The 25,651-nt window shown below is 41.8% G+C and overlaps 1 protein-coding gene across 1 annotated transcript in view; it reads right to left on the bottom strand.

Moving 5' to 3' along the window:
- pik3r4 (phosphoinositide-3-kinase, regulatory subunit 4) overlaps nt 1-25,651 on the bottom strand; it is an 80,838-nt gene that overhangs the window by 11,438 nt on the left and 43,749 nt on the right. The window contains exons 13-17 of the mRNA XM_041185041.1: nt 15,116-15,280; nt 10,721-10,932; nt 10,329-10,460; nt 7,376-7,476; nt 4,792-4,880 (exon numbers count right to left, since the gene is read on the bottom strand). Of these exons, the coding sequence (XP_041040975.1) occupies nt 4,792-4,880; nt 7,376-7,476; nt 10,329-10,460; nt 10,721-10,932; nt 15,116-15,280 (699 nt within the window). The remainder of the gene's footprint in view (nt 1-4,791; nt 4,881-7,375; nt 7,477-10,328; nt 10,461-10,720; nt 10,933-15,115; nt 15,281-25,651) is intronic.

The following is a 25,651-nucleotide window of genomic DNA, read 5'->3' as shown; positions in this document are numbered from 1 at the left end:
GCTTTCTCATAGAGGGTATTTGTGCAGCCATAAGCCAAATGTTCACAGGTGCAATGTGAGAATCTATGGCGTCATCACACTGCTTGTCACCATCCTCCATAAATCTAGCAACTATGAGGGCCTCCCAAGTGCACCTGCCTCGTCTAGCCAGTGCGAGGGCCTCATCCCCGTCATTGTCACCTCCGAGGACCTCTTTACCCTCATCCCCGTCAGCGTCTTCCTCATCAGAACATCTCCTCCACCTCCTCCTCAGCCAGCTCGTCTGCCCGTTGGAGCGCCAGGTTGTAAAAGGCGCAGCAGACAACGATGATGCGTGTCACCCTCTGTGGACTATATTGCAGGGCTCCAGCAGACCGGTCCAGGCACCAGAACCTCTTCAGCATCCCGATGGTCTGCTCCACCAAGTTGCAAGCTGCAGCATGAGCCTCATTATACTGTCGCTCTGCTGCAGTCTGAGGCCACCGCAGAGATATCATCAACCACTGCCTCTAGCCCTTGTCTCCCAGGAGCCATCCCTGCAGCTTTTGTGACCAACTGGAAGACTCCAGGGATCTGTGACCAACTGAGGATGTAGGCGTCATGCACACTCCCTAGAAACTGTGCGCACACCTGCAGGAAGCGTTTCTGGTGGTCATATTCCAGCTGCACATTCAGCGAATGGAACCCCTTGCGGTTGATGTAGTTCACTGTGTGCTGCGATGGAGATCTGAGCACCACAAGTGGTCAATGAAACCCTGCACCTTTGGGAAACCCGAGAGCTGGGTGAATCCAATCACTCTTGCATCCTGGCTGTCCCGGTCCCGGACGAAATGCACAAAGTTGTGCGCACTCGCAAATATGGCATCCGTGATCTCATGGATGCATTTGTGGGTGGAGGCTTGTGAGAGCCCACAGAGGTCACCTGTGGAGCCCTGAAAAGAGCCATTGGCATAGAAATTGAGCACGGTGGTCACTTTCACAGCCACTGGCAGTGGAAGCTCTCCATGTTCCCATGGTGCCAAATCCTGCAGGATCTGGTAGATGTGGCTGACCAGTTCCTTAGACATGCGTAGTCTTTGGTGACACTGGTTCTTGGTTATCTGCAGGAATGACCAACGGCGTCTATAGGCCCTGGCCTGTGATGGCTCGGTGTGTGCAGGAGCCCCAACCGCCCCTTCTTCCTGAGGTTGCCGCTCCTCCCTCTGCGCAACCAGGAGCCTCAGTCGCTCTCTCCTCCATCATCTTCATTCCCCGTAGGCCTTCAGGCATACAGCTAGTTCACCAAGCTCCATGATCCTATTGTAGTCCTCCTGCAGGACGAGAGAGACACGTGGTTAGCATGACTGCACTAAGAACCTGTCCTGGTTCAACGTGCAGGCCCCTTAACAATTCCCGGAGAGTGCTGGCCACCACTTGGATGGCCAGAGATCAGTGCGCTGCATGGTTGCCTGAAACACCACCACTTCCACCCCAGTCCACCTGACCGATTGGCAGCAGATTTGCCCATTGTACTGCATACTGTGCTCTCAGCTCAGGCGGAGGCATTCTTCTAACCCGTGCTGCAAGGCTACACTGTTAGCTTGAACCATGGGGGAAGACTGGTCCAAACCAGGATGCTGACATTGCAAGAGGTTGTGAGCCCCTCCAGCATTGACTGCTACGTGTCTAGCTTTAGCAAGAAGAATGCGCGATGTGTGCAGTCGTCCAACTGTTCTGCCATCCACTAAAATGCTCATGATTTTGCAGGGGAGCGGGAGGTGAAAAGCTTTGGAGCACCTGGTGGCACTTTGATGTCTCAGTGTTGCTCAAGTTAGCAAATAAACTAGAAGCCCCGACTCCAATCATATCAATGTGGCTGCGCCTGAACTGTCTGAGTTGCAAAGGAATGGTCACTTTATACAGGTTTCCCTAATGCATGGCCATTTCCTTCTCCCACCCTATCCACACCCCGAATGCTTGTGTGCTATATACAATGGCAGGCCCTTGGCACCCCCCACACCACAAGTCGCCTCAACCTTAACCCTGACACTACCCCCCCCCACCACCAAGTGCACATCATCTATGTGCTGTTGTGAAACATGTTGGTGTGCTTTCCCGTCGACAGACAATCCTGCAAGGGGGACGATTCCAGCGGGCTACCCTGATAGTGATATGCTGATGTATGACAATGAGGTTCCTGATGTCCGATGGCAGGAAACACAGCCCATCTCAAGCGGGCTGAGCAGATGATTGCGAACTGGTTTCACACTGTCGTGAAACCGATCGCGCCATCATGAAACTGATTGTACCATGTTGTCCGCTCACGCCACCGATCACGCCTGTTGCCAGTGGGCATGGAAAATTCCGCCCAGACAAGGTAAGGAGGGAGAGGGACAGAGACAGAGGGGGAAAGGAAAGCAAGCAAAAAGTTGTGTCAAGTTTCGGGAGCGTTGTGGGTGACACACAGAAGCTAAACAACTCGGGGCTTGTTTGGGTGATTTAGTGATATCCAATTTGAATTCTTATAGTGTTTCTGTTATGTTCAGTGATTTATTTTATTCTGCATGCTATTCCAGCTTGGAATGCACATTGCTGCACATGCACAGTATGGTATTTCAACTTGTACGTTGGTTTTTCCTGGCAAGAAATGTCTGAAGGTACCTAACTCCGGCTTTAACATCGATTCCCATGATTCACTTAGAAGCTGTTTCACTTAACGTTGGGATTTTCAGGAATGCAACTTTAAGTGAGGACTTACTGTATTAACAATAAAGGAAGAAGTCAGCATGCCAGACATCCCAAAGAAACAAACACTGAGTCAGGGACAAAAACTCACCAAAATTAACAAAAGCAAAGTAACAGTATTGATGAAAATAACAGCACTAAAAGAATGACAAATCCCCAGGTCCCAATAGTTTCCATCCCAGTGCTCAAAAAGGAAATTAGGTGAGAACATTGCAGATGCTTAACTATGATGTTCCAAAGATGTCCTGATTCAGGAACCATTCCTTTAGATTGGAACATTGTGCATATCATTCCGCTAGCAACATCCACGCCACAAGTGCCAGGCAATAACCATTTCCCCTTGACATTCAATGGCATTACCATCGCTGAACCCCCATTATCAACATCCTGGGGTTATTAACAACCAGAAACTGAACTAGACTAGCCATATAAATACTGTGGCTACAAGTCAGAGGCTGGGATTTCTGCGGAGAGTAAGTCACCTCCTGACTCCCCAAAGCCTGTAAACCATCTACTAAGCATGAGTCAGGAGTGTAATGAAATACTGTCCACATGCCTGGATGAGTGCAGCTCCAACAACACTCAAGCAGCTCGACAACATTCAGGACAAAGCAGCCCACTTGATTGGCACCACATTCGACATCCACTCCCTCCACCTTCACCACCACCAATGCACAGTGGCAGCAGTGTGCACAATCTGCAAGATGCACTGCAGCAACTCACCAAGGATCCTTTGACAACACTTTTACAAACCCATGAACTCTACTATCTAGAATGACAAGGGCAGTAAATGCAGGGAACTTTACCACCTGCAAGTTCCCCTTCAAGCCACACACCACCCTGACTTGAAACTATATTGTCATTCCTTCACTGTTGCTGGGTCAAAATCCTGGAACTCCCTTCCCAACAGCACTGTGGGTGCACCTACATCACATGGACTGCAGTGGTTCAAGAAGGCGTCTCACCACCACCTTCTCGAGGATAATTGGGGATGTGCAATAAAAAAAAATGCTGGGCTCATCCCATGAATGAATAAATAAAAAAGGAAAATTGTGCATATCATTTTGCTATTTAAGAAATGTGAAAGAGGAAAACCAGGGAACTTGACTAGTTGGCCTAACATGTGTTGTCAGAAAATTACTAAAGAATAAAGTGACAGAATTTTCAGCTGAGCAGACAGCCAACATGAATTTGTAAAGGCTATGTCATGCCCTTGTGATAATTCTTTTTAAAAAGGTGTCAAAAATAATGGACAGGGAAATGTCTAAGGGTATTTTATTTATGTGGGGTGCCAGAAGGCATCTGAGTCACAAGAGTCTGTTAGCCAATGATGAAACCCATGGAATTGAAAGCAAATTATTAGCCAGTTTACAGTAGCTTAAAATTACAGCAGCAAACATAATTAGCACCTCCATTTCCTGCAGTATGGATAATGCTAGATACAGTGGGATGGAATTTTGCTTAGGTTTAGGGATCCCAATGTCAGGATCACATTTGGATTGAGAAAGTCATCCAACACAATTTTCAAAGCAATGGCTAAAGGGCATGCTCACTGTCCAATTAAGGACAGCAGGCGGGCTCTGGAAGCTGTGGTTGCAATAGGAAGCCCTTGAGCATCGAAGTCTGATGATGCAGTTAAGGGAAAGGGAAAGCCCCTCAAGAATGGAAGCGCGCAAAAAAAATTGGCTACACTTGCCAGACCACCAGTGTGGAGGGGGCAGCACTTTACATTTAAGTGTAGCAGATATGAGGTGGCCTCAAACTGAACGCAATGCACTGGCCCCATTCTGTCACCAGGAGGCCACCTCCAGGCATCAGTTGGCCTGAGTAAACTTTTAAATGATTTAATTTAATTATGTTAACCGGCATATGGGTAGCTATTGCACTGCCAGAGCCCCATCCAGGAGGCAGGAAGATGTCAGCAGAAATTCCAGGCAATCTGCCTCTGGAAGGCTTCCAAAATCCAGCCCATTATGTGGATATGTACTGCTAGGCCCTTAAAATACAAAATAAAACTGATCTTTTAAGCAAAATCAAATAAATTCCACCCTCCCCACTTCTAACCAATAACTATCCAAAGTACATCACCTTATCCTCATATCTGACCCAGCAGTTAGTAGCAGAGGATTTCCATCTGCTGGGCTGCAGTAGATTCCATGGACACTATGTGTTGATGGCTAAACATTAAAACAAAAAAAGTTAATAAAATACAATCAATTAGACCTTGAATTTAAAAGAAAATAAAAGCAAAATATTGTGGATGCTGGAAATCTGAAATAAAACAAAGCACTGGAAAAACTCAGCAAGTCTGGCAGCATCTGTGGAGAGAGAAATAGGGTTAAAGTTGCAAGCCCAATAGGACTTCTTCAGAACTGAATTTGACCTGGAATTGACAGACCTTAAATCTGTCTGCTTATCAACATTATAATCCAGCCTCTTCATAATACAAATGTGATGGTGCTATCCATATTGAAATAAATTGAAGCTGATCTCCCATGGCATTGCACATCACGAATTCAGACCAAGGGCAAAGCCTGTGGGTGAACAGATTATTGAACCAACTGAACCTACTCTACAACCCTGACTATAGTTGCTTTTCCCATGGCCTCTTGAGCTTACTGCGTCCATGAACTAGCCTCCTGCTCTCTTCAGCCCATTCTCACAAAACAGCTGCTCAACTCTTCCTGGCCCAACAGATTAGCTGACATTTTAAATAAGTCTCGTTCCTTAGGCGCTACTCCTCTGCCTTTCAAAGTGGTCGTATCAACCCTTCCTCATGAAATGCAGTCTCAACTTCTCTCCTTTCAGACTACCACCTCACTCCCAACTCCCTTTTCCGCTCCAAAATCCTGAAACATGGGTGTCACCTCGCAAATACATGCCCTCATGTCCTTTCTACAGCAGAAATACATCTCTAACCGAAGGCAAAAGCAGCATTCTCAGTGAGCATGGTGTAGTATACCTTCTCATCCTCTCTGCAGCCTTTGACACAGTCAACTGCAGCATCCTTCTACGACATCTCTCCTCCATGGTCCAACTCAGTGGGACTCTCTTAACTTGGTTTTATTCTTACCTATTCTACTCAGAATCACCAACGATAGCATCTGTTCCACAGCCTTACTTCTCAAGTCAGCAAAGGCCCCCCTTCTTTTTCCTGATCCACTTGATACTTCTCGTTGTTACCATTTGGAGATATGAGATTACTTTCCACAATTTACTTGAGTACTGCACTACCTCTTGTGCTGTTAAACTACCTGCCTGGCATTTAACTTGGATAAATCAAATTTCCTCCAATTAAACAAAGGTAGGACCAAAGTCATCATCTTAGGCCTCCCCACCACAAATTCTGCACCCTTGCTAATGACTCCAGCTCTCTTTCTGGCAACTGTCTCAGGTTGAATGAGAACGTTGCAAACTTGGCATCTTTTTTTACCCTGATCTGAGCTTCCAGTCCCATATTTTCGCAGACACAAAATCCACCTACTTCCGGCTCTGTAATATCACCCTGCCTTCACTTCTACCTCAGTAGATCTGATGCTGAATCCTCCTGTATACTTTTGTCATTTTCAGACTTAACTATTCCAATATTCTCCTGACTGGCCTCCTATCCTCTATAAATCTGAGCTCATCCAAAATAATGCTACCCATATCTTATCCCACTCACACGTCAACTCTGTCCTCATTAAACTAGAATGTCTCAAATTTAAAGTTTCTATTTCCACACTTAAATCTTTTCATAGACTCATCTATTCCTAATCCCATAATCTGCTCTAGTCCCCAAACCACAAATTTTCTGTTACTTTGATTCTGGCCTCTTGTACACCCCACTCCCCCCCACACCTCATCTGATCCCTTCATTGGTGGTTTTGCCTCCATTCATTGAGGTGCCCAGTTCTGAAATTGTTTCCCTAAACCCCTCTGCTTTTCTAGTGCCCAGACTGCTTTAAGATTCTCCTTCAAACCAATCTCTTTCGCGAACATATGGTCACCCTTCTAATATCTTATTCTCTCGCTCTGTGCCCATACTTTTGATTATACCTCTTTGAAGCACTTAGGGATATTTTTTAAATTTACACTTAAAGCACTATATGATGCAACAAGTTGCTGTCATTGCCTTTAATTGAATCATTGAGATCTGCCATTGAAGAAGTAACAACATTCAAATAGTAGTAAACAAACTCCAATTTTTTCAGCAATGCTCAATTGCAACTTTTTCTGTCAAGTTTTTCAATGTGGATACAAAAGGACAGACATATTCCATCAGCAAGGTTTTGGGTATATTTGAAGAGCCATCTGGAGTTTAGTCCAAAGTGATGTTCTCATAAAGCTTTTCTATGTGGAGTGATATCGCAGTTCAAGCTTTTCTATGTGGAGTGATATTGCAGTTCAAGCTTTTCCATGTGGAGTTATATTGCAGTTCCAGAGGGAAGAAAAAAATAAATTTCAAACACCTCCTTTGAGAGAGAATCTTCAATAATGAACAGGGAAAAGTTGTGTGGAACACGGTATAGAAAAGAGCACTTTTTCTCAATTGCAAAGAAAGGCACCAGTACTTTTGCCCTTAACCTCAACATTAACAAAATGATTGTGTAATTAATCTACTAATCAGGAGGCAGAAATAGGAATTAATCTTAACAGTTAAGATCAAAAGTCCGAAGGTTTAGCCACAAACCTGCATTTCAGAGAGAGGTGGAGCACTGCTGGCCCAAAGGGTGAATCGCCTGTCTCCAGTTTCCATGTCCCACATTGAAACTTCATTGTTTCCTTGGACAGCTGTACAGGTATGTCAAAATAAGTGAGAAGTAAAATAACCACTTTTCAGCGTGCCGGGTTCCCATATTTACAATGACACGGTATAAACTAAATACTTAATAGAAAAACATATTTGCAAAACTTATTTTCTATTGTTTTCAAATGGCCTCAAAACAAGCAGTAAAATAATAGAAACATAAATTAGAAAAACAGAAACACAAAAACAAAAACAAAAATAACCTCAAAGTGAATTCCAATCATTTATTTAATCAATTGGAAAAAAAATTAAAGATTAGGACTCAATCACAGTTACTGAATATTATTTGAAACACAGAATTTAATTGGAGAGCGGAAACAATGGTAGTTTTGTTGTTGTCATCAGATGCTACAGAGGGCTCAAATGAAAGATTATACCACCATCCCCTTTTGCTTTCTACTCCGCTAATGTGCTAATATCTGTCTTGCTCCAGTGGAGAGGTGCTAGTGGACTTTACCCAAAGAGGGAGGAGTTAAAAGGGGATTATCACTGAGCTTCTATTTGGCATATTTTAACAGCTGACTCAAAAACATCATTGCCATTCATTTGGAAATGGCTAAATAGAGCTGGGGAGGAAGAGAAATTTCCCTTTTCCTGGTTCCACATGTTTCAGATGTTGCTACCTTGAAAACACTATGGCAGAATTTTGCCTTTGGTGGGCGTGCGCTCAGCAGTGGGTGGACAGCCAACCCCCACCGCCAAAACGGGACCCGCCGCCATTTTTAGTGGGCAGGTCAATTAAAGCCCGCTCAGTGGCCTTCCCGATAAGAAGTACATAGTGCTTCATGTGTTTGGGGGGGGGGGGGGGGGGGGAGAGGAGGAGGGGAGAGAGAGAGAGAGAGAGAGAGAGAGAGAGAGAAATCCCTAGCTGTCAAAGTGCGCTCTGAGACTAAGTGCTGTCTCAGGGAGATTAATGACAGTGCACAAAAGTTAAAAAATAGAAAAATAAAAATATTAACAACATGTCCCCCTCATGTGACAATGTCACAAGAGATGGGACATGTTAATAAAAACTTTATTACATGTTTTAAAAACGGACATGAAACCTCATCCCGCCAATGGATGAGGTTTCATGTATTATCAGGAGCCCTAGTGGGCTCCTGGCCTGCCCGCCAGCCGTAAAGTTGGACAGGCAGGTCTTTAATGATCTTAATTGGCTATTGACAGCTCGGCGGGCGGACAGCTGATTTTGCTGTCCGCTTGCCTTCCTAAAAATTTAAAGGGACTGGGATGACATCGGGAGTTCCTCTCGATGTCATTCCGCATCATTTTCCCGTCGGTGAGCAGGCCCCGCCCAAATCGCTGACGGGAAAACTCTGGCCTATAGGTTACTTACTTTTAGCAGAAATGGGAATGGGGAGAGCAATCCTCACTTCTTCACTGCAAGAAATTACTCCGTTTCACATTGAATGGGAAGATCCTCACTAGTATATCTCATTGCCAGAGAAGTGGCAGCGAAGCTTCAAAGTTTTCAGAACAGGCATTAGGGACAGCAGGGAGCAGGGCAGAATGTCAATGCAGTAGCCCCTCGGTTTGGAAGCGGATGAAAGGTGGGTTAAAACAAAGTGACAACCCATCAGGAAGCTGCCTCCAACCTTCCAGCTTCTATGCTTAATTGAAGCGGGCTAGGCCACGTGCAAGCAACTCCTTCAAGAGAGGTGGGTTGTCAATTTCAGTATGTTAAATTGCTCAATTACAGCAATGTTAACATGGATTCTGCAATTTAACTGTGGGCCCATGGATTTCCTGGAACTTGCCAGTGAAAGCAAGGCAAGAACACAGGGGCAATTGAGGGCACTGAAGACATGGCAAGGAAATATCCTAATAAGTACAGAAGCCTTACAGCTTTACTTACCTGCTGGTGTGAAATACCCTAGTCACAGTAACTGCGCCGAGAGGTTACCTTGACAACTTTGCAGGTTTGTATATCTGGTCTCCACTTTGGACCTCTGATCAATCAGTTCAGCATGATGTTACTTATGTGATTCTACTTTGAACCTCAGTTGAGGACCAAGATGACCAATAGGAGCACGAACAGACTGACAACTCCACAGCAGACTGGGTCAAAAGAGAGGCACAGCTCACATGAGGGCATAATGACACAGGGGATTAGTTTCCTTGCCATGTCATGCCTCATGAGGCTCAGGGTTTTGTGTCAGGTAATGGTAAACATTTGCAGCCTGTGAAACAATATCTGCTGTCAAGTTGACCTGGTGGCCAGGGCTGACCAGTGGCTATCAAAGTCACCATCGCCCTCAATTTCCTTGTCTTTGGATCCTTGCAGGGTTCTGCCAGAGACAATAGCATGATCTCGGGGGTCAGTGGCTCAGAAATGCACAAGACATTTGTCATCGATCAGTGCAGACTCGATGGGCGAAAGGGCCTCTTCTGCACTGTGATTCTGTGATGAGGCCTGTAAGGGCGAGTAGATGCTTGCGTTTGCAGCTCTGGCTGGCTTCACACAGGTGCAGTGCATTATCATTTACATGGATGTGACAAGCAAGGTGCACATAGATCACCCAGGAGCATTCACCAACTGCAAGGGCTTCTACTCCATCAATGTGCATCTAGTGTGCAACCACAAAAAGATGTTTATCCAGGTGTGCGCAAGATACCAGGACAGTTGCCATGATCCCTTCATCCTGCAGCAGTCTGACATCTCTGATTTTCTAGCACCTTGAAGCAGGCTAGCTGGTTACTCAGAGACAAAGGATAACCATTTAATTGTGGCCGACAACAACCATCTGGAACCCAAACAATGAGGCCCAGGAGCCTCAATGATATAGTGGAAAATGGTAATGAACCGCAACTAACATTAATAATGCATTGAATTTACCTGCAATGACCCATGACTGGCAGAGGGGGTGCATAAGCAGACGTCGAATGCGAGCTCTGGCTGGGTGACAATGACTTGAAATGGGCAGCTGAAATCTCATATCCCAACAAGCCATAGTACCATTACTTGTACCTTTATATATAAAAAAACTGGTTACAAAAATAACTACAGCAAGCTGTACAAGCTTCTTCATTTTAAACACTCAAAATGATAATTATCAGAAATATTATTTTTGCAGTGTATTTGGCTGCAAAATAAGCCAAGTAAAATTTATCTGCAGAGTTTTAGTAGGTTGAATCACAGATACATTTTACTATTTCCCTTACCCAAAAATTACTGAAACATGCTACATTACAGAACAAAACTTGGCAAATATGGAAAATAATACTTACCTATACATAACCAGCATTGATGTATATCTACAGCAAAGGAAGTTGCCAGTCCAAGTCTCAAATCATGCTTTAATGTCCAGGCATTTGTTGATGATCTCAGGTCCCAACCAACTAAAGAACCGTTTACAGTCGCGTATGCTAAAACAGACTGTGCACCTGCATTAAAATGATGAATGTCCACCACACAGCCATCTTCTTTCTGGTCCAAAGCTCTTGGAAAACAAGATTGCAAGTATGTTTGCGAACATGAATGCAGTGGCTAGTTGCTTATAGTCAACCCTATGTTAAACACCAGTAATACTTAGCAAGAAGATTGATTTTATAATTACATTGGTTTTTGAACCAGAAATCTCTTCTCCAATATTGAGATCATACCATGCATTTATAAATAATACAAACCTTTATCTTTCAATTCTAGGTCCCACTTTTAAAATTGAGATACCTTACCACAGAAGAATCAACAGCAGCTTAAATTCAAACTCTGGATAACAATTTTATCTGGCTTAGATTTACAGCAGTTGTCAGATAGTTATATTGAATCATATTAATATAATTCACCTTTCCAGCAATGAGATGAATTTAAGCACATGTATACTTTCAGTTGACAGAAATCACACAGGAGTGCAATTGCTGTTCTCAGTAATACAATGATAAAAAGTTAAATTTATATTAATACGACTGTAGCTTTAAAACAAAAGAACAATCTGATTTGAGATTAGAAGATGTTGATGATGAAATCCAATTTACCAACCAATTTCTGGTATTAGGAATTACTAATCAAGCGCACAAAGGTGCAGCAAGGGTCCAAGCATAGTGTCAACTTGTAACTCAGAACATAAAGGAAGTTGCTTCAATATTAAATTGTTAAAATGCACATAGAATTATTATGAATACTACATGCAAGTTAGACAGTCTCTTTATAGAGAGTTATAAATAGGAAAATAGAACGAAGGAGAAATGCACCTTATGAACAAGGAAGACTTCCATTAAAGTTAGTTGTGATGTTGACAAAAACAAAAGAAATAGAGTGGGATGGGATCAGTGAACATTAATGAATGTTGTTTTTCATCAAAATGTGCCTGCATCTAAAAACATTTTTTTTTTAAAAAGTTGTTAGTTCACTTTAATAACAGGAATTAGTGTCTGCTTAATCCATAAAGTGTATCTACTTATAAAAGAAGGGGCATAAGAACTGGCAGTTTTCCTTAGAAACCGCAGGACTACATCAAACATTGTGTAATGTACACAGCTAATGGGTTGTAGGCTCAATATAACTATATTTGAAACTTTTTGTGTTTAAAAACTGGGTCAAAGTCTTCACAGAGGCATATCATGAGGGTCCATTTCCTTTTTTTTTACACAGCTGTTAATGTGTTGAGCAATGTACCTTTGTGTTCTATTTCAATGCAGTCATTTAAGCAATGCACTACTGAAGGAAATTAGTCCTTTGCACATCTTGATAAAAATGCACATGCAATTATTGTGCTTATGCCATCACTCTAAGAAGTTAACCGTGCAAAAGCCAGAACTCAAAACAATCAGCATTGAATCAGTGTATAAAACCTAGCAATCAATGATTTCAAAAATCTGGCATACATGTTACAGGTGCAATGGTCTTCCTTTCTGTGGAAAAAAAGATGATAAATCACCATAGAAACATATTCTGCCAGAGCTTGTACCATGAATGCCTTGGCTTCCCTAGTCTGGTACACCCAAGTGTAGCTGACAGATCATAAGCTAATACTTTCATCTTCAGTACTTTCACACTACTTTGATGAGTCACAGTGTTGTGTGGTAAATGCTCTTACCCTCACAGGTTGAAGCAAAATAACTAAGTAGGTTTCTACTACGACAGCTGGGTGCTAACTATAGCGTTAATAGCAAATTGACAAGAATGATTAGATTGTTTGAACAGTATCAAGAAAGGAGTGGAATGAAGTATGGCAACACACACATTATGAGTTTCAACACACATTTAGAAACCACCCAACGAAAGGTTATACAAATGGCAATATTAAGCCCCAATTTAGGTATGTTAAAAGTAGGGGCATGGCAGGCAGCAAGGACAAATAATAGACAAGGGGCTCAGTCATTTTGGAGACCCTATTTTTGAAAGAATTGGGGATCACAGGGTAAAATCAATTATTTTTTGATGAAAAGGCAGCATTGGATTCACTGTGGACACTAATGAAAATTTCCCAGAATTATGAAAATAAAAAGGGAAATATGGAGCCCAAAGAGGCAGATAAAGGAAATGAGCAAGGGAAAAGCGTGTGATAAAACGGAGAAAGAATTATTGCAGGATGAGGAGTTTTGACAACAACTTGCATTTATGTACCATCTTTCACATAGAAAAACATCTTAACAAAACATGTTAACTTTCTTCTTCCTTTTCAGATATTTATTTTTACATTGTTTCTGTGGAAACAGGCTGTTCACAACCCTGAGATCATATCTCATCCAAAGATGGGCTTCCAACTACATATCTATGCCATCATAATTGCCAACTATTTTCACCTCCACAAATTGCCCACTTTCCCCGTACCTCAGCTTATTGCCCTGCTTTTGTTAACTTTAGCCATGACTATTCCAAAGCAATCCTGGTCAGCCTCCTATGTTCTATCTTCCTTAAACTTGGTCATTTATATCTCTGCTGTCCTTGACCTTACGCCATGTCCTATTCACAAATCACCCATACGTTAGGTAACTCATATTGACTCCAGGTGAAACAATGCCTCAATTTTAAAATTCCCACCCTTGTTCTCAAATCTCTCCATGGATTTGCTCCTCTCGATCTCTAATCTCCCATCCCACAACCCTCTTGAACATACAAACATACAAATTAGGAGGAGGATTAGGCCACTTGGCCCCTTGAGCTTGATCCACCATTCAATAAGATAATGGCTGATCCAACTGTAACCTCAACTCCACATTCCCACCTACCCCCAATAACCTTTCACCGCTTATCAAGAATCTATCCACCTCTGCTTAAAAATATCCAGAGACTCCACTTTCCCTGACTTTTGAGAGAGTTCCAAAGACTCACGACCCTTAGTAAAAAATTTTCATCTCTGTCCTAAATAGGTGACCCCTTATTTTTAAACAGTGCCCCTAGTTCTAGATTCTCCCACAAGAGGGAACATCCCTTCCACATCCACCCTGTCAAGGCCGCTCAGGATCTCATAAGATTCAATCAAGTCACCCCTTACTTTTCTAAACTCCGATGGATACAAGTCTAGTCTGCCCAACCTTTCCTTATAAGACAACCCGCCCATTCTAGGTATTAGTCCAATAAACGTTCTCTGAACTACTTCCAATGCATTTAAATCCTTCCTCAAATAAGGAGGCCAATACTGTACACAGAAAATTAAAATCAATTCATCAACTACCTCACTAAACACTTGTTTTAAGACCCTAGGATGAAGTCTATCAGGACCCAGGGACTTGTCAGGCCGCAAATCCAATAACTTGCTCAGTGCCACTTCCCTGGTGATTGCAATTTTCTTGAGTTCCTCCCTCCTTTCCATTTCCTGATTTAGAACTATTTGAGATACCTGTGCTCCTCTAAGTCTGGCCTCTCAAATATTCCAATATTAATCGCTCCACCACTGGTGGCCATGCCCTTCAGCTGCCTAGGTCTTAAACTCTGAATTTTCTTCCCTAAATCTTTCCACCTGCTACCTTGCTTTCACCCTTTAATGTGTCCCTTAAAACCCACCTCTTTGGTCACACTTTTGTTAATTTGCCCTAAAGCTTATGTGATTCAGTGTCTCATTCAACTTTTAGTTATTTCCTTTTATGCCACCCTGTGAAACGCTTTAGAGCATTTAAAGATGCTACATAAAAACAAAATGTTGCTGTCATTTACAGATTTTCTTTACATCTTTAGGAAAAGGAACCTGAAGTGTATGATGGTCATATTTACACCACCATTACTATTAGTGCTTAACAAGTAGAATAGTGTTCAAGCACATTGTACAAGAGGGAATAACACAGGGTCCACAACTGCTGCTGGATTGGTGCAATATAATTTATTAATGTTTAAATGGGAATAACAATAACGTAAAAAACATTACAAAGAGATACACATAAAGTAGTTATAAACCATGGATGTTTTTATAAACCATGGATATAACACCTAAAATTAGACTGAATTTGTTTTTATACAAGAACCCAATAAGAGAATTTGTTGAAAAGAATAATAAATGGAGGGGAAGAATTTTTCTGCTCTTAAAACAGAAGTCCAGACAAAATAAAAAAAATGGAAAAAAATATTTCCCCTAATACTCTTCATTTTAGTGAATAGTAAATGCAAGCTTTTTATTCACCGCTAGATCTTTGAGAAGACTTAAAAAGAAAATGATAAAAAAAAGTTAATTTCGACAGAACGTATACCTGCTCTGAAGAGAATGTATTTTAGGTGATTTCGGGGGTTTGCTGGCCTCAATTCCTAGCAGCTGGATAGTACCATTGTCTGAAGCTACAGCAAGATAATGGGAGCCCTGGCAGAAGGCCAAAGATTTGATTTTTCCTCCAATCCGAGAATAAGTCAAGATTGACCTACAGATAAAGACAAATTCAGCAATGAAAAATTATTCACAGCATTGAATGTCTCAAAACTAAATAAATACAACAAGCTCCACAGAGAACTGCAATTTGCTTCAGCCCAGAACAATGAGATGTAAACCTTGACTATAACAGCTGCACTTCTAAAGAAAACACTTCTTCACACAAAGGGTATTGGAAATCTGGAACTCTCCCTCCAAAAAGCTGTTGAGGCTTGGTGAATTGGAAACTGTCAGGTTGAGATTGATGGATTTTTATTAGGCAAGGGTTATGGAACCAAAGATGGAGTTAAGACACAGATCAGCCATGATCTAACTGAATGGAGAACAGGTTAGAGGGGCTAATGGCCTACTATTCCTATCTAAAAGCGTTAGAAAACAATAATCCAGTCATCAGTCTCTCAAAACATTTATATTATATACTCATCTATAATGAGTTGTCCCACAGGAGTAATATTCATCAAATAACAAAATACAATCTGGCAAAACAAGTTACATAAAGCCACCAGTACATTGTTGGGAAACAGAAGAAACATCTTGCAAGTGCTAAGATAAAAGCAAAAAACTGCAGATGCTGGAAATCCAAAACAAAAACAAAAATTACCTGGAAATACTCAGCAGGTCTGAGAGCATCTGCGGAAAGGAACACAGTTAACGTTTCGAGTCCATAAGACTCTTCAACAGAACTAAGGAAAAATAGAAAAGAGGTGAAATATAAAGTGGTTTAAGGCGGGGTGGGACTGGCGCAGCTGGATAGAGGGCCAGTGATAGGTGGAGATAACCAAAAGATGTCATAGACAAAAGGACAGAGAGGTGTTGAAGCTGGTGATATTATCTAATATTTGCTGCATTGTTCCAGTGAAGCTCAATGCAAACTGGAGGAACAGCACCTCATCTTCCGACTAGGCACTTTACAGCCTTCCGGACTGAATATTGAGTTCAACAATTTTAGATCATGAACTCTCTCCTCTATCCCCACGCCCTTTCCAATTTTCCCCCTCCTTTTTGTTTTTTCTAATAATTAATATATATTTTTCTTTTCCCACCTATTTCCATTATTTTTAAATGTATTTCCATGCATTGTTTTATCTCTAACTTTTAGTCTTTTTCGATTCCTTCACCCCGCTCCCACCAGGGCTATCGGTACTTTGCTTGTCCTGCTTTCTACCCTTAATTAGCACATTTTTTTAGATAATATCACCACCTTCAACACCTGTTTGTCTTTTTGTCTGTGACATCTTTTGGTTATCTCTACCTATCACTGGCCCTCTATCCAGCTCTTCTTGTCCCACCGCCCCCCCACCCCCAAAACCAACTTATATTTCACCCTTTTTCTATTTTTCCTTAATTCTGGTGAAGAGTCATGCAGACTCGAAATGTTAACTGTGCTCCTCTCCACAGATGCTGCCAGACCTGCTGAGTTTTTCCAGGTATTTTTATTTTTGTTTTGGATTTCCAGCATCCACAGTTTTTTGCTTTTATCTTAGATTGCACCAAGGATGAGCATTGAGCCCCTTCTTCAAATGGCTGAGTAGGCTTAATGGGCCAAATGGCCTACTCCTGCTCCTAATTTGTATGTTCTTGGCAGTCCCATGTCCATTATTCACCTCACTACATTTCCTCTCCCCCTCTCTCCACAATAGATGCTCCCACAGCCTTCACTGACCCTATCTTGCTTATCTGAATAGAAATAGTCAATGATGTTTACAGATTACATTGAGATACGTCATGGTGATAGTGAAAGCGTGACTGAGTATCTGAAGAAAAGTACTGGAAGACAGCGGCATGAAGATCAGTATACCGAAAGATCTAATACATGGACTGTCAGTTTGAGCCTAGGGAAGAGGCTCAGAGCGAAAGTATAAAGATTATGGGTGAAGACTTGAGAGAAAGTGACTAGTTGTTGGCAGAAGATGGAAGTATGGAAATTAAGTAACAGATTAACTCTGGATGGAGTAATTGGAACAAGTGGAGTGTTATGGATAGAAAAGTATCTGAAACTGAAAGGGAGAACTTACAAGATAGTTGTAAGAAAGGTTTTGTTATACAGTGCAGAAACATGGGCAAAAGCAAGAAGAAAGGAACAGTGACTGGATACGAATGAGATGCAGATGCTGAAATAGATGTTTGGAGTGATGATGAAGGGCAAGATCAGGAACCAGGACATCATAGGGTCAGTGAAGGCTGTGGGAGCATCTATTGTGGAGAGAGGGGGAGAGGAAATGTAGTGAGGTGAATAATGGACATGGGACTGCCAAGAACATACAAATTAGGAGCAGGAGTAGGCCATTTGGCCCATTAAGCCTACTCAGCCATTTGATAAGATCATGACTGGTGTGATTGTGGCCTCAACTTTATTTTCTTTCTACTCCCTATAACCTTTGACTCCCTTGTCATTCAAGAATCGATCTAACTCAACCTTTAAAATATTCAGTCACCCTGCCTCCATATCTCTCTGGGGAAGAGAATTTCACAGACTAATGACCCTCTGAGAAAAAAATTCTCCTTATCTCCATCTTAAATGGGAGACCCCTAGTTCTAATCCCTCTTGCAAGGGGAAACGTCCTTTCAGCATCCACTCTGTCAAGCTCCGAGAGGACCTTATGTTTTGATAAGGTCATCTTACATTCTTCTAATCGCCAATGGATAATGCCCAACCTTCTTTCATAAGATAACCCCTTCATCCCAGGAATCAGTTGACTGAACTCTCTGAGCTGCTTTCATTGCAGTTATATCCTTTTAAGTAAGGAGACCAAACCTGTACATAGTACTCCAGATGTGGTCTCACCAATGCCCAGTACAACTGTAGCAATGTATCCCTACCTTTATATTTATCCCCATGCGATATTCCATTTGCCTTCCTAATCACATGCTCTGCCTGCATACTAACTTTTTGTGATTCATGTACCAGGACACCCAGATCTCTCTGTAGCACAAGAATTCTGCTATCTCTCTCCATTTAAATAATATAGTGCTTTTGTAGTCTTCCTACCAAACTGGATAAGTTTCCCACATTATGCTCCATTTGACAAATTTTAGCCTACTCGCTTAAACTATCTATATCTCTTTGCAGATTTAATCTTCTTTACAACTTACTCTCTTACCTATCATAACGTCATCAGCAACTTCAGCAACCTACATTTGGTCCCTTCATCCAAAGCTATTTACAATTTATGTCAATGACAAGGCCCCAGCACTGATCCCTGTGCCACTCCACTGGTTACAGCTTGCCAACCTGAAAAAGATCCATTTATACCTACTCTCTGCTTTCTGTTAGCTAACCAATCCTCTATCCATTCTAATATGTTACCTCCTACAACATAAGCTCTTATTTTGTTTCGTAACCCTTGATGTGGCATTTTATCAAATGCCTTTTGGAAATCTAAGTACACCACATTCACAGGTTCCCATTTATCCATCTTGCTTGTTACTTCCTCAAAGAATTCCTAATAAATTAGCTAAGCACAACTTCGCTTTCACAAAGCCATGTTGATTCTTCCTGATTACATTAAGATTTTCTAAGTGCAATGCTATAACCTCCTTAATAATAGATTCTTGCATTTTCCCTGTGGCAGATATTAGGATAACTGGCCTGAAGTTTCCCACTTTCAGTCTCCATCCTTTCTTGAATAGAGGAGTTACATTTGCTATTTTTCAATCTGAAGGGAGCTTTTCAATATCTACAGAATTTTGGAAAATTACAACCAACACATCTATTATCTTAGGGTCTTAAAATAAGTGGCTGATAAGATGCAGGCCCATCAGGTCCTGGGGACTTGTCATCCTTCATTTTTAATAGATTTCTCAGTACCTTTTCCCTGATGATTGTGATTGTTTCACCTCTTACATTTCCTTTCACCTCTTAATTGACAAGTATTTTGAGGAATGTTACTTGTGCCTTTTAGGGTGAAGACAGACCTATTTCCTTATTTCACATTATTTATTCCCCAGCCTCATTCCCTAAGGGACTGACACTCACTTTGGTTACTCTTTTCCTTTGTAAATACTTGTAGAAACTCTTAGTATCTGTTTTTACATTTCTAGCTAGCTTTCTCTATTTCTCCCTCATTTTTGCAGCTATTCTTTGCTAGTTTTTAAATTCTGTCCAACCTTCTGACTGACCACTAATCTTTACGGAATTGTACTCTTTCTTTCAATTTGACACTATCCTAATTTCCTTAGTCACAGATGATGTGTCCTTCTTAGAGTCTTTCTTTCTCACTAGAGTATATCTTTGAGAGTTATGAAATATCTCCATAAACGTTTGCCACTGCATCTCTACTATCCTGCCTTTTAATCTAATTTCCCAGTTAGTTAGCCAGATCTGTCTTCATACCCTTGTAATTATCTTTGTTTAATTTAAAGCATTAGTCCTATGCCTGAGAGCAAAATTCAATCATGTTATAATCATGAAGGACAAGTGGAAGGTCCAAGACCAGATGGGTTTGGAAGATGAATGGAGACTGACAGGAGATGAAGAAGGGTAATGATGCAGCATTGTACTGACCTAAGTAAAATGGGAGAAACTGAAAGAAGAGCGAACAAGGAGTGTGATCACCAAATTATAAATATGATATAAAGATAACCATATTATGTATTCTTATTAAAGTTAGTGAAATTTATGATTTCCATTCTATTTCTACCACCACTTTATGCAATATATTCTGCTTTAATTAACTTTTGCTTTGAATAATGATTGTCTCTTCCATGTAGATCAGCATATCTTTAAAGTCATGTGGAAATAGCTTAACATAGAAGTGTACTGTAAAATTTGTTTCAAATTGTGACTTTTTAATCATGTCTTTGAAATACATAGGGCTAGATCTTCCATTCCGTGGGGAGGGTTGCATCCCGGAGGTATCCTAGAAGATCTGTGGGGACCCCTCAAACCCCCTGGAAAGACTACACAGAAATTGCCCCAGAAGTTTAAACTTCCATTGGCCAATTACTCTGTGTCTGCAATAATCCACAACTCCAATTGAAGTTGGAGGCTTTGGATCGTTCGACTCTCTTAGCAGAATAGGTACCCAAGAAAAGTTAGAAGGATTAAAACCACTTATAAATCCTCTGTGCCTATGGCTACCTAATACCCCCTCTCCAATGATTATCCCCCTTTCCCCTCATCTAACCCCGCCCTCCTCGGACTATCCTCCAATCTTCTGACTACGTAAACCCTACCCACATAGACAGTTACATTCTCTCCTGTCAAACTGGCTGGGACCTTTAAACTTAGGAGTTTATGGCAGCTAGTCAGGTCAAAAGAGGATAAGGCTTCACTTCTCCTGACACTGTTGTCCTACACAGAAAAGAAGTCTCCAGGAGCAGCTGTGCTGCACATTTCTCAGGTGGCCCAGGTCAGAAGTCCGGGCAAGAAATGTGCAGCGCCAGCCTAGGGTTAGTATAAAGGAGTGGCAATCCAACGGTGATTGCCACTCCATGAAAGAATTGGCCTAGAATGCATAATATGGTTATCTTTATATCATATTTATAATTTGGTGATCACACTCCTTGTTCTCTCTTCTTTCAGTTTCTCCCATTTTACTTAGGTCAGCACAATCTGCTTCATTACCCTTCTTCATCCCCTGTCAGTCTCCATTCCTCTTCCAAACCCATCTGGTCTTGGTAAAAACAAAAAACCTGCAGATGCTGGAAATCCAAAACAAAAACAGAATTACCTGGAAAAACTCAGCAGGTCTGGCAGCATCGGCGGAGAAGAAAAGTTGACGTTTCGAGTCCTCATGACCCTTCGACTTTCACAACGCCATGTTGACTCTTCCTGATTACATTAAGATTTTCTAAGTGCAATTCTATAACCTCCTTAATAATAGATTCTTGCATTTTCCCTATGGCAGATATTAGGATAACTGGCCTGAAGTTTCCCACTTTCAGTCTCCATCCTTTCTTGAATAGAGGAGTTACATTTGCTATTTTTCTGGTCTTGGACCTTCCACTTGTCCTTCATGATTATAACATGATTGAATTTTGCTCTCAGGCATAGGACTAAAGCTTTAAATTAAACAAAGATAATTACAAGGGTATGAAGACAGATCTGGCTAACTAACTGGGAAATTAGATTAAAAGGCAGGATAGTAGAGATGCAGTGGCAAACGTTTATGGAGATATTTCATAACTCTCAAAGATATACTCTAGTGAGAAAGAAAGACTCTAAGAAGGACATATCGTCTGTGACTAAGGAAATTAGGATGGTGTCAAATTGAAAGAAAGAGTACAATTCCGTAAAGATTAGTGGTCAGTCAGAAGGTTGGACAGAATTTAAAAACTAGCAAAGAATAGCTGCAAAAATGAGGGAGAAATAGAGAAAGCTAGCTAGAAATGTAAAAACAGATACTAAGTGTTTCTACAAGTACTTACAAAGGAAAAGAGTAACTAAAGTGAGTGTCAGTCCCTTAGGGAATGAGGCTGGGGAATAAATAATGTGAAATAAGGAAATAGGTCTGTCTTCACCCTAAAAGGCACAAGTAACATTCCTCAAAATACTTGTCAATTAAGAGGTGAAAGGAAATGTAAGAGGTGAAACAATCACAATCATCAGGGAAAAGGTACTGAGAAATCTATTAAAAATGAAGGATGACAAGTCCCCAGGACCTGATGGGCCTGCATCTTATCAGCCACTTATTTTAAGACCCTAAGATAATAGATGCGTTGGTTGTAATTTTCCAAAATTCTGTAGATATTGAAAAGCTCCCAACAGATTGAAAAATAGCAAATGTAACTCCTCTATTCAAGAAAGGATGGAGACTGAAAGTGGGAAACTTCAGGCCAGTTATCCTAATATCTGCCACAGGGAAAATGCAAGAATCTATTATTAAGGAGGTTATAGCATTGCACTTAGAAAATCTTAATGTAATCAGGAAGAGTCAACATGGCGTTGTGAAAGCGAAGTTGTGCTTAGCTAATTTATTAGGAGTTCTTTGAGGAAGTAACAAGCAAGATGGATAAATGGGAACCTGTGAATGTGGTATACTTAGATTTCCAAAAGGCATTTGATAAAACGCCATATCAAGGGTTACGAAACAAAATAAGAGCTTATGTTGTAGGAGGTAACATATTAGAATGGATAGAGGATTAGTTAGCCAACAGAAAGCAGAGAGTAGGTATAAATGGATCTTTTTCAGGTTGGCAAGCTGTAACCGGTGGAGTGGCACAGGGATCAGTGCTGGGGCGTCAGCTATTTACAATTTATGTCAATGATTTGGATGAAGGGACCAAATGTGGGTTGCTAAAGTTGCTGATGACATTATGATAGTTAAGAGAGTAAGTTGTAAAGAAGATTAAATCTGCAAAGAGATATAGATAGGTTAAGTGAGTAGGCTAAAATTTGGCAAATGGAGCATGATGTGGGAAACTTATCCAGTTTGGTAGGAAGACTACAAAAGCACTATATTATTTAAATGGAGAGAGATAGCAGAATTCTTGTGCTACAGAGAGATCTGGGTGTCCTGGTACATGAATCACAAAAAGTTAGTATGCAGGCAGAGCATGTGATTAGGAAGGCAAATGGAATATTGCATGGGGATAAATATAAAGGTAGGGATACATTGCTACAGTTGTACAGGGCATTGGTGAGACCACATCTGGAGTACTATGTACAGGTTTGGTCTCCTTACTTAAAAGGATATAACTGCAATGAAAGCAGCTCAGAGTTCAGTCAACTGATTCCTGGGATGAAGGGGTTATCTTATGAAAGAAGGTTGGACAGGTTGGGCATTATCCATTGGCATTTAGAAGAATGTAAGATGACCTTATCAAAACATAAGGTCCTCTCGGAGCTTGACAGAGTGGATGCTGAAAGGATGTTTTCCCTTGCAAGAGGGATTAGAACTAGGGGTCTCCCATTTAAGATGGAGATAAGGAGAATTTTTTTCTCAGAGGGTCATTAGTCTGTGAAATTCTCTTCCCCAGAGAGATATGGAGGCAGGGTGACTGAATATTTTAAAGGTTGAGTTAGATCGATTCTTGAATGATAAGAGAGTCAAAGGTTATAGGGAGTAGAAAGAAAATAAAGTTGAGGCCACAATCACACCAGTCATGATCTTATCAAATGGCTGAGTAGGCTTAATGGGCCAAATGGCCTACTCCTGCTCCTAATTTGTATGTTCTTGGCAGTCCCATGTCCATTATTCACCTCACTACATTTCCTCTCCCTCTCTCTCCACAATAGATGCTCCCACAGCCTTCACTGACCCTATGATGTCCTGGTTCCTGATCTTGCCCTTCATCATCACTCCAAACATCTATTTCAGCATCTGCATCTCATTCGTATCCAGTCACTGTTCCTTTCTTCTTGCTTTTGCCCATGTTTCTGCACTGTATAACAAAACCTGTCCTACAACTATCTTGTAAGTTCTCCCTTTCAGTTTCAGATACTTTTCTATCCATAACACTCCACTTGTTCCAATTACTCCATCCAGAGTTAATCTGTTACTTAATTTCCATACTTCCATCTTCTGCCAACAACTAGTCACTTTCTCTCAAGTCTTCACCCATAATCTTTATACTTTCGCTCTGAGCCTCTTCCCTAGGCTCAAACTGACAGTCCATGTATTAGATCTTTCGGTATACTGATCTTCATGCCGCTGTCTTCCAATACTTTTCTTCAGATACTCAGTCATGCTTTCACTATCACCATAACATATCTCAATGTAATCTGTAAACATCATTGACTATTTCTATTCAGATAAGCAGGAAGAAGGGGCTCAATGCTCATCCTTGGTGCAATCTAAGATAAAAGCAAAAAACTGTGGATGCTGGAAATCCAAAACAAAAATAAAAATACCTGGAAAAACTCAGCAGGTCTGGCAGCATCTGTGGAGAGGAACACAGTTAACGTTTTGAGTCTGCATGACTCTTCACCAGACCTAAGGAAATTAGAAAAGGGGTGAAATATAAGCTGGTTTTGGGGGCGAGGGGGGGCGGTGGGACAAGAAGAGCTGGATAGAGGGCCAGTGATAGGTAGAGATAACCAAAAGATGTCTCAGACAAAAGGACAAACAGGTGTTGAAGGTGGTAATATTATCTAAAGGAATGTGCTAATTAAGGGTAGAAAGCAGGACAAGCAAACTACAGATAGCCCTGGTGGGGGTGGGGTGAAGGAATCGAAAAAGGCTAAAAGGTAGAGATAAAACAATGCATGGAAATACATTTATAAATAATGGAAATAGGTGGGAAAAGAAAAATATATATAAATTATTGGAAAAAACAAAAAGGAGGGGGAAAATCAGAAAGGGCGTGGGGATGGAGGAGAGAGTTCATGATCTAAAATTGTTGAACTCAATATTCAGTCCGGAAGGCTGTAAAGTGCCTAGTCGGAAGACGAGGTGCTGTTCCTCCAGCATGCGTTGAGCTTCACTGGAACAATGCAGCAAGCCAAGGACGGACATGTGGGAATGAGAGCAGGGTGGAGTGTTGAAATGGCAAGCGACAGGGAGGTCTGGGTAACGCTTGCGGACAGACCGAAGGTCTTCTGAAAAGCAGTCACCCAGTCTGCGTTTGGTCTCTCCAATGTAGAGGAAACCGCATTGGGAGCAACGAATGGAGTAGACTAAGTTGAGCGAAGTGCAAGTGAAATGCTGCTTCACTTGAAATGAGTGTTTGGGCCCTTGGACAGTTAGGAGAGGGGAAGTAAAGGGAAAGGTGTTGCATCTTCTGCGGTTGCATGGGAAGGTGCAGTGGGAGATGGTTGAGGTGTAGGTGGTGATGGAGGAGTGGATCAGGATGTCACGGTGGGAACGATCCCTATGGAATGCCGCCAGACGGGGAGGGGGGGGGGGGGGTGAAGGGAAGATGTGTTTGGTGGAGGCATCATGCTGGAGTTGGCGCAAATGGCAGAGGATGATCCTTTGAACGTGGAGGCTGGTGGGGTGATAAGTAAGGACAAGGGGGACCCCTTCATGTTTCTGGGAGGGAGAAGAAGGTGTGAGAGCAGATGCGCGGGAGATGGGCCGGACACAGTTGAGGGCCCTGTCAACCATCATGGGTGGAAAACCTCGATTAAGGAAGAAGGAAGCCATGCCAGAGGAACTGTTTTTGAAAGTGGCATCATCAGAACAGATGCGACGGAGGCGAAGGAACTGAGAGAATGGGGTGTGAGGAGCTGTAGGAGTCAGTAGGCCTGTAATAGATATTGGTGGACAGTCTATCACCAGGAATTGAGACAGAGAGGTCAAGGAAGGGAATGGAAGTGTCAGAGATGGACCATGTGAAAATGATGGAGGGGTGGAAATTGGAAGCAAAATTAATACATTTTTCCAGGTCCAGACGAGAGCATGAAGCAGCACTGAAGTAATCATCGATGTACCGGAGAAAGAGTTGTGGGAAGGGGCCGGAGTAGGACTGGAACAAGGAG

Source organism: Carcharodon carcharias, chromosome 3 (genome assembly GCF_017639515.1).
Source record: "Carcharodon carcharias isolate sCarCar2 chromosome 3, sCarCar2.pri, whole genome shotgun sequence".
Classification (NCBI taxonomy): Eukaryota; Metazoa; Chordata; class Chondrichthyes; order Lamniformes; family Lamnidae; genus Carcharodon; species Carcharodon carcharias.
Note: the sequence above shows the minus strand (reverse complement) of the source record. Positions and strands in the feature narration are given on the sequence as shown.